Source organism: Didymosphaeria variabile (genome assembly GCF_027946475.1).
Source record: "Didymosphaeria variabile strain IMI 356815 chromosome Unknown scaffold_3, whole genome shotgun sequence".
Classification (NCBI taxonomy): Eukaryota; Fungi; Ascomycota; class Dothideomycetes; order Pleosporales; family Didymosphaeriaceae; genus Didymosphaeria; species Didymosphaeria variabile.
In genome coordinates, this window is record NW_026611622.1 from 354,281 (window position 1) to 363,967 (window position 9,687).

The following is a 9,687-nucleotide window of genomic DNA, read 5'->3' on the forward strand; positions in this document are numbered from 1 at the left end:
CTGTATGGGTGCTACCTGGTCCCGATGCCGATCCTCAGTCGTCTCGCACGAGCCGTGGACGACATTTAGGTCTGGCTACCACTCGCGTCATTTAGCAAGCAACCTCTTTTTCAAAACTACAATGCCTTCGTCTTCAAGTCGCATAGCTGAGCTGGCAGCTGAAATTGCCCAAAAGACGCAGCTCATTGATCAACATCTCGCAGAGAAGGGCTTGCCCTATCCTTCATTCGATGCCGCAGGCCCAACGGATCTCAATCTGCCGCCCGACCTGGAGAATGTGCGCGTCTTAGTATTGCAAGCGACACAAGAGCTGAATGACCTTCTCCAGGGTCCCAGAGATCTATTGTTCAATCACCATGTCTGTAGACAAACTCACATAATGCATCCTCGAAGCTAACCTATCAACAGCACAACCAACTCGTCCCTCTGAAATTGATATCACACTTCGACCTCGCACATAAAGTTCCCGTAGATGGGGAAATTACCTTCGCAGAGCTTGCGAGTACCACGGGAATTGAGCAAGGAGCACTTGCCCGCATCCTTCGCCTCGGCATCGCCAATCGCATCTTCAGAGAACCTCGACCTGGAGTTATTGCCCATTCAGCGGCCTCGAGGCAAATCGCGGAGGATGCCGCGCTCGCCGGATGGGTAGGCGCGAATGTAGACGAGATGTGGCCAGCCGCAGAGAAGGTAGTCGATGCGCTGAAGAAGTGGCCACAGGCTGCGGAGCCGAACCAAACCGTAGGAAAACCTAGTCCTGATACATGTGAAGATGTTCCAACGCTGACGACACGTCAGGGCTTCGCGGTAGCTAACGAAACCGACAAGCCATTCTACGCTGTACTCGCCCAAGACCCGCAGCGTGCAAAACGTTTCGGCCAGGCCATGAGCTTCTTCACCACAGGCGATGGCTACTCCCTGCGACACCTCACAGACGGCTACCCATGGGACACTATCTCCGGCACTGTAGTTGACCTCGGAGGCTCTCACGGCAACGCAGCGTTTGCGCTAGCTCGAAAGTACCCAGATCTTCGGTTGATGGTCCAAGAACTGCCCGAAGTAGTCGCAAACGCAAAGCCAGAGGAAGGTCTAAATGTCGAGTTCATGGCGCATGATTTCTTCAATGAGCAGCCGGTGAAGCATGCGGATGTGTATTATCTCCGTTGGACGCTGCATAATTGGCCGGATGCGTACTGTGTTAAGATCTTGAGGGCTTTGATACCCGCGCTGAAGAAGGGTGCGAGGATACTAGTGATGGATTTTGTGATGCCTCCACCAGGGTTGCTTCCGAACGACCTTGACCGGAAGTTGAGGTGAGTTTGTGCTTCCGAGTGGGCCTATCCAGACGATGCTAATGTAGATGTAGAGCCATGGATCTTACGATGCTGGAGATCGCGAATGCAAAGGAGCGCGATCCGGAGGAATGGAAGGGGTTGTTTGCTGAGGCTGATGAAAGATTCATCTTTAAAGACATAAAGCAACCTCCAGGCTCGAGACTTGCTATCATCGAGACAACGTGGGAAGAATGAAGCTAGGGTTTTGGTTGATGAAGGGAAAGAATGACGTCATCGCATAGCCGTGCCCTGCAACCGTATTAGCCGAATTGACCACCTGAGCTGCCTCGAACCATAAATCACGTGAATGATGGATCATAGAAGCTTCAGGAAAACGCGTGTTTCATCCTGCGACGCGTCGTTGCGATAAACCTCTCAAGTTTGGCAGATCTGCGGGGGCGCGCATCCCTCACGAAAAAAAGTGGACCACGACCCTTACTGTATTTCTCCAACCTGCCGTGTGCCTCTCCAACGAATTGTGCAACCACACATGAAATTCTGAACTTACTCGACACGCTCCAATCCAAAGATCACAATGCCTCGCACCACAAACGATCCCGAGGAATACATGATGGCCCTCAAAAAGGTCGTCTACGAAGACCCCAGCACCACCACCCGCGAACTCTTCACAAAGCATCTAACAGACGTCCCCATGCCCGGCAGCTTCGTACACGACGACTGGCTCAAACACGCCACTGCACACCAAGTCCTCCTCGAGAAACTGGCCTACCATCCCGCCATGGCTCCTAACCTCCAGCAAACCTACAGCACCCCCGCAAATGATAAGAACAATGTTTATTTTATGTGGGACTTCGTCGGCCGCACGCTGGGCCAGTTGTTCCGCATGGATCCGGAATTGCCCAATGGGATTACGCAGGAGATGTGGGATGTTATCGGGCGGACGACCATGGCTGCCAATTTGATCCTCGACTCGCAGAAGGGGATGTTAGATGAGATGACCGAGTTGCAGTATCCAGAGCAGAAAGGCAGGCATCCCGCATTCGGCGAGGAGATCCTACAGCTTGCGCGCGACATGCTGTTGCTCAAGGACGCCGTTGGAGAAGGCTGCGAGGTGTGCGCGCGGAAGACGGCGAGAGATGGGGCGGGTGGGTTGTTCACGTGCGGGGGTGCAAGAAGGCGAGGTATTGTTCGCAGCAGTGTCAGAAGAAGGACTGGAAGAAGGATGATCATAAGAATACGTGTAAGACCTTTCAGAAGAATAAGGGGCAATTGATCGCGTGCAGAGGAGTGGGAGTCTGGGGATCTGTACGAGCAGATTCAGAAGGAGGGGGCGTGAAAGCTATGGCGAGGAATATGCCAAGGAACATGCCGATCAGGTGCGGGATGAGGAGGAGCTTCCGGGTGAGAAGTAGGTTGTTGAATCAGCGCCCATTTTGCAAAGGTGATATCCAACAATGACGGTTCTCATTTCATCTTACAAAGTCGCCTGCAAACCACCCATCAACACGCCAACCAATTCCCCAATCCCCGACGCTCCCTCCCTCCCCGAATACAGCTGCTCCCCCTCAAGCATGCCACTCAACCGACCGCCTCGCACCCGTAAACGGCATATACTGACAATGCGAGCTCGTCTCCCCCCACGCCTGCTGACTATACACCCCATGCTCCAACCAACTCCAACTACTCCCATCCTTCAATATCAAGTTAATCGTCGCCGTATACCCTAGATCACTCTTCCCGCTCTTCGCCCTCGCTTGACACCACACATGCTTTCCCGGCCCAATCGGCGCCTCATACGTAATCGTACGCGAGATATCCTCCTCCTTCGTCTCGACCTTCTCGTTGGTCTCAGAGTACTCGTAGGACATTTCTACGCCGCCGCCGACGCTGAACGCGAGGATGCTGGCTTCCCAGGTTACGCTGACGGCGACGCCGTACGTTTTGGTTACAGAGGTGGTGGTCGAGACGGACGTGTGGACGTCGACGGTGGTTTCGAAGGACCAATTTATGGTGGTGTTGAGGTCGTTTTGGTGGTCGTAGGAGTCGACGATTTGGAGTTCGATGCCCCTGTCCATATCAGTATATCACTCCTAGAAAGAGATTGTAAGGAGTGAGTAGGGAGCAACGTACTTCTGCTGAGCGTTCAAGTTCTCAGGGGAGTCGTCGAAGACGGGGTCAGTCATAGTGATGTGGTCGATCTGGCTCTTGAGAAAAAGCGCGTTCCCCTGCTTGATGTCGTTGGAGCCCCAGCCGGCAAAGCCCAGCATCACGCCGGCCCCAACATCAACAGGAAACTCGGTCTTCTTGGACCGCGTGTCGTGCCTGTTACCCACATCGAACTCACGGCCGTCGGTCAACACCATGCGGATGTTACCGAGCTTTGCGCCACCGCCGTTACCCCAGAGACTGAAGGAGTCGACGAACGTCTTGGAGTACTCCCAGTCGATGGACTGGTGTTGAGGAGAGGAGCCAGGTACGCCGAAGATGCCGTGGCGGTCGCCATTGGCGTATTGGATCTGAATTGCGTTGACGCCTTCGTCCGTATCGTACCAGACGTCGAGCCCTGTGACTGGGACACCGACATCGTGGAGGGTAGAGCAGAATGGGACCACGCCCTCGTGCGTTTCGGGGTCCCTCATGCCGATCATCATCATAGGAGCGAAGGGTCCATTCGAGCAGTCCCCCGCAATGGCGATGTCAAGAAGTGCTGTAGCGGCGAAAGCAGCTCCTAAAAGAAGCTTAAAAGGAGAGCTGACCATGTTGGGTGAAGTCGCCGGATGGGGTCTTCGAGCTCCGGCTGGTAATCAATGAACTATGTAAAGAATCAAACAAGTTTGAATTGAGTAACGACTGTAGTAGAACGAGTGAATGTATTACAAAGAATCTAGTAAAGATGAGAAGCGAAGTGTTGTGCCTGAGTGCTCTGCCAGTGGTGGTACTGAGGAGCATTATATACGGCATGAATGCATCGGAGTTGCGATGCTGGCTTCAGACTTCATGGACTTTGCTGATGGAGCCAAGAATCTGCTGATGACTAAACAGCGTATTCTTCGCGCAAGTGCTTCTTTGGACTCCGTAGCTGAGCTGAGGCTTGGCATCGGCGGGCACGTTGTGTGAGTGCAGGACTATTGATGGGCGGTTCTTCGAATAACTCGTAACCTGAGACCAGCTTAGCGAGACAGTTATTTTTTGCTTGAGATCTACACGTTTAGTCCCGTAGCCACCGCACTCCTCGCTCCATGTTATTGAACTGTATAGTATTCAGCGTTAAGAAATTGCATCGCGGTAATCGTGTACAGCGCACGATGAGCACACAGAGGGATAAAATTTGGTGTGCCCAGGAAGAATTAGGGACTCGCTCTTGGTTTTTGGCACGGCGCTTGATCAGGAGTCCTTGGATTCGAGAACTGGAGGGTGAGCTGCACGGAGTGCGTAGGGGCGGAAAGTGCTTATTCATCGCGGAGCCGGCATCGTCCAACCGCAACGGACATTGCGCTTCAATCAGCAACAACACCGGCGTTCCGACGAGCACAACGCCAAGAGATTACACGACTAAGTAAATACAATCGCGTCATTTGCAAGACTTAATTGAGATTTGCAAACATATGCTTGATAACAGAACACCACAAAGGTGAGGGTATAATATTGTACTAAGACATTCTTCGCAGGGTTTAAATCGCATGTATCACAGCACATGGACACCCTGTAGAAGAGAGCGATGCTAACGAGTGAGATTCTATATTACTCAAACATAGATCTTGCACCTTAGAACAACCAAGAGACAAAGGTGCGGTAGAACCAATTCTGCTTCTTGGCAGGTTGCGCAGCCTTTGCGGCCAAGAAGGCCTCTTCCTCGCGGTCGATCTCGTCTTTGCCAGTGTAGAAGTCCGCTGGTAAAACATTAGCATGAGTATCAGTACAGGACATGGAAGTTATGTTTACCTTCGTGTGGCCGGACTCGCTTCGATTTCATTAAAAACTTGTACCCGAAAATGCAAATAAGGTATACCGGGATGGCGAGATATCCGGTAATGAAGTTCTTGTAGTCGAAGTCTCCATATTTGGGGCTGCGAGTGAAGACATTGAAGTTCTTCGTCAGGGCGATCAAAACGCAGAAGAATAGTGCGAAGTAAGAGCCCCAAAGACCCAACGGCGCAACGAAAGGCATCATCTCGTTTGTAATGCCTTGGGCTCTGCGGGCCTTGACGAAGAAGATATGCGTGACCAAGAGTGAAATCCAGGCGCACAGACCAAAGATGGACACCAAGTTGACGAAGTAGCTGAAGACTTCTGTGGAATCCTTTGCAGCGTTCATGAAAGCGCTGCAGCAGAAAAGCGCTGAGACACCAAGGGCGGGAACAGGCACTCCACGCTTGTCGGTCCACTTGAAGATCTTAGGCGCATGGCCACGGTCCGCAAGACCAAAGAGGGTACGGGATGCAATATACAAGTCCGAGTTGGAGGCACTGAACGTGAAGAGCAGGATGCAGCCGTTAACGATGCCCGCGAGATGCGGGATGTTGGCATTTCCAATGGCAATGACGAATGGCGAGGCCTTCGCGCTGGTTGTCGCTGAATTGGCTTTGATAAGAGCTGGGTCGTTGTACGCGATGAGCATGCCCAAGAAGAATACGCTCAGAACGTAGAAGAACAAGATCCGGTAGAACGTGAGCTTGATGGCCCGAGGAATGGTCTTGCGGGGGTTCTGAGCCTCTCCCACAGTGACACCGATCAGTTCCGTGCCCAGATAGGCAAATACGGCGTTGACGAAAGAGCTCCAGAAGCCGTAGAATTTGCCTGCCGATGCATCGCCCTTCTGGATGTACGGCGCAAATGCTCCGGGATTCTTCCAGTACTTGAATCCTGTCGCGGGGCCTGGACCAGCTCCAACGGCGAGGAGGAAGGACAGGAAGATGACGCCAATGATGACCACAACCTTAACGGAACTGAGCCAGAATTCAAGCTCTCCAAAAAACCGAATACCGAAGTAATTGATGGCTATGATGACAACCAGGAACACGGCGATGAACACTCCCGGGTTCACTTTGTCCGGTGGACACCAGTATTGAATGATCAAAGCAGTCGCGGTCAGCTGGTTCGGCGTGGTGATGATATATTTGCACCAATAGGTCCACCCGAGAGCAAATCCGAGAGCGGGGTCGACGAAACGGGATGCGTAGCCAGAGAAACCAGATGCGTGCGGAAGCCATGCTGCCATTTCTCCAAGCCCACTCATGACGATCCAGACGAGGAAACCAACGAAAGTGTAAGAGATGAGAATCGAAGCGGGTCTGCGTTTGTTAGCACATGAATACTGGACATGGGGTTGAAGTCGACGTACCCAGATTGTGCAAGCGCCTTTCCTGTACCGATAATCAAACCAGTTCCAATGGCACCACCAATTGCAATCATAGTAATATGACGCGATTTAAGTCCACGTTGTAAGTGCGCATGGTCGTTGTATTGAACGACTCCATCGGCGCCCACGATTGGTTCCGCTGTGACACCAGCCTGATACTCCGTCTTGCCATATTCCACGTTCGCGCCGTCCGAGGACGAGTTCGAGTGTCGGTTGATTATCGCCATCTTGTCTGGGTCTCAAGTTGTGCTGGCGAACTTGAGTGGATGTGTACTGTACTTGGCGACAAGCACACTACGTATGCGGCGCGGGAGGGGCGCTCTTCGTCGCAACGGGAACAAAGACTGTGCAAAGTGACAATCTTTGCAGGAGTGGAAGCTCCTGTAAGTACGTAGACGACCGACGCAAACAGCGAAATCAGCCTCGGGTACGTCGTGTAGCGGCTTTCACCGGTATATATACGATAAAGGCGGAGGAGCCGAGCACAGATTACGGCGTCTGCGCAGGCTATCAGCTAGGCTTACTCGCTGGCGCCACGACACTCGCGGCGTAACCTCAAGAGAAGCCAAGAAGAACCGATGGAAGAGGAAGCGAAAAAGGGACTCGCGCAAAGGCTGGCGGACGATAGAGCGCGCGGGCGGCCTATATCGGTTTACGTACAGCTCCAATGGCCAGTTCCCAGCCAGAGGCCATGAGGCGCATGTGCACCCCACAAAGGCGAACGGCACAGTGAGCTTCCTGTATAGGAACGGTGCGTTCGTCGACCCCGTCTGTGTGTACTTGGCAGACCGTATTGGCGCTGGGCCAAGACATGGCGACTTGATAAGGCTTCTGGAATGCGGCAAAGAAGACGTCGTACGAATTAGTCTCGTGCGCTATGGTTGAAAGGCCCAAGTTGACCGAGACGCTTGTCCCTGGCTTGCAACACCGTCTCCGAAGCATCCGCGGCTCTGCTGGACACTTCCATCCCGCCGTTAGTGGACATGTCGTGCTCGAGAAAAGGTTAGGAGGGGATATGCGGCGGGCCGATCGAGGGGTGGGGAAGAGGATGCCCAGCCGCCAGCAACGTGCTGACGTCCGGGCCTAGACCCGGAAGCGTTTAGGCGGGGAAGCGCACGATGAATTTCTTATCAGGGTCAGCTCCCACAACCATGGAAAGGGAAATATGCGGCTCGTTCTGCTGACACTTATCTGCAGACTCTTTCAAGGACTGCATGGCGTGATGATTTTTGATCCTTGAGATGCGTGACCCAAGGGTTCTGGGCCGAAGACACCCTTGCGCTACCCCCATCCCGGGCGCTGGGTGTGTGTACTACCATTAGTAGACTGCGACACGCGCGAAACCTCTTGAACATCTACGCACGCTACGATAGAGCCGCAAACTGCAAATCCTCTAGAGACGCCCAGTGACTAACTTGACCACATTAAAGGCCTAGTGCACATGAAGTACTCCAGGGGCCTGAATTCGGGTAGAAGTCACGCGCACGCGGATTGTCCAACCAAAGCATTTTGCATTACCCAACCGAAACTAGGGACTTTCTGGAACATGTCCTGGAACCTGTAGGGCTATCTTTTGAAAAATTCTCATGTCTATTTCGCCATCACTGGGAAGTACACAATACACTTACGAATACGTTGATGAATCCCAGAGGTCGTTATCACGCCAAGTTTTAGACCCACGATCCGGCCCGCAGCTCCACTCCTCAACATCCACAATGAAACGCGGCAGATAGATACCAAAGATAGGTGCTCGGCCTGTTGTTTGTTCAGCTACATGTCAGTCCAGAGGAGTCTCTAATCTTGAGCTTCTCGACTCACCTACAACCGCCGATCACATAATTGATCCTTAATTACATTCAGTGCCCACCAGGTGCAGCATCGTCGCAAACTTCAAATACAGTCAGGCGGTTCTTAGATCTATGACTACATCTACCAATACATTTCTATCCGCCTTTAACAATATACCCATAATCCCACCCAATGTATCGACCAAATGCTCGTCACACTCCTGCTGGAACGTCCTTCGCTCTCACGTCCAGACATGCAATGTAGTTCGTGATCTCCCTTCCATCAAACTCCTGATATGATCTGTCACCCAAGAAACTAAACGCATTCTCCCCCCAATACTCAATCTCATAATCCGCCCATTTCACCCCTCCAACATCGCCAAAAAATGCAGTCTACTCCCCGGCCAAATCACCATCTTCCCATCCGTCCTCTCGCCTCAGACCACTTCGGAAACGGATTCGTCCACTCGATCTTCATAAAAACAACCCCTCATTTTATCTAAACATTTCCGCTCGCTCCATTCCCGACTCACTAAAACAGTTTATAAATCTTCTGTTATATCGCAGCCACAATCTGCACTCCACTATCCCCCTTCCTTACAACAGCGCCCTTCTTCCCGAACCTCTCGTATCCCTCCTTATACTTCGCCTACGCATCAATCTTCCAATATAATCTCCCGAAGCCAGGGATATCCGGAACCTTCCAACTATCCAGCATACCCCGCATTAATCAATCAAAAGCTCTTCTTGGTCCTCGACAACCTCCGTCAGTCTCTACGTTTCGTGCTCTGGCGTTGCATTTCCCACGGGAGTTGTTTAATTTCACATATTCACGCGATGTCTAAATTTGACATACTTCTCGATAAAGTCGTTCTATTTTGATGGAATCGAGGTAAGCCCAGAGCTCACGTGCTTAGCTACAATAATGACTCTACAGCTTACTCTTCCACGAGAAATGGTAGTTCACGACGGAATGCCGCAAGCGCAGCCTGGGTAGCGGTTCTCGATGGTACGATCAGATGACACGGACCAATAAAAGGAAGCAAGTGATGCGAAGCATCTCCTACGAGAATACATAAGTTGAACAACGTACAATGTAGGAAATAGATGGACATCATGGCAATTTGTAAGTTGCTGATGATGAGGTCGTCAGCGATGACGCGGGGTAGGACTGTGTGACTGACTAGATAGTGCCTCCTCGGATCCTTCCTGTGCCTGTCGAAGGCACAACGTCTATCACGCTTTT

At 52.1% G+C, this 9,687-nt stretch overlaps 4 protein-coding genes across 4 annotated transcripts; 2 read left to right on the plus strand and 2 right to left on the minus strand.

Annotated features, from left to right (window-relative positions):
• Positions 1-121: 121 nt before the first annotated feature.
• On the plus strand, positions 122-1,529 carry N0V89_003463 (uncharacterized protein; the record flags this gene model as incomplete). Its single annotated transcript, XM_056212265.1, has 3 exons — positions 122-358; positions 409-1,313; positions 1,367-1,529. 3 exons carry the CDS (start codon positions 122-124, stop codon positions 1,527-1,529), a joined length of 1,305 nt encoding a protein of 434 aa, XP_056072573.1.
• A 340-nt stretch (positions 1,530-1,869) lies between these two features.
• Positions 1,870-2,631, plus strand: N0V89_003464 (uncharacterized protein; the record flags this gene model as incomplete). Its single annotated transcript, XM_056212266.1, has 2 exons — positions 1,870-2,461; positions 2,579-2,631. 2 exons carry the CDS (start codon positions 1,870-1,872, stop codon positions 2,629-2,631), a joined length of 645 nt encoding a protein of 214 aa, XP_056072574.1.
• Positions 2,632-3,023: 392 nt separating this feature from the next.
• Positions 3,024-4,054, minus strand: N0V89_003465 (uncharacterized protein; the record flags this gene model as incomplete). Its single annotated transcript, XM_056212267.1, has 3 exons — positions 3,024-3,048; positions 3,093-3,362; positions 3,426-4,054. 3 exons carry the CDS (start codon positions 4,052-4,054, stop codon positions 3,024-3,026), a joined length of 924 nt encoding a protein of 307 aa, XP_056072575.1.
• Positions 4,055-5,060: 1,006 nt separating this feature from the next.
• Positions 5,061-6,881, minus strand: DIP5 (amino acid transporter; the record flags this gene model as incomplete). Its single annotated transcript, XM_056212268.1, has 3 exons — positions 5,061-5,185; positions 5,238-6,586; positions 6,637-6,881. 3 exons carry the CDS (start codon positions 6,879-6,881, stop codon positions 5,061-5,063), a joined length of 1,719 nt encoding a protein of 572 aa, XP_056072576.1.
• Positions 6,882-9,687: the final 2,806 nt, after the last annotated feature.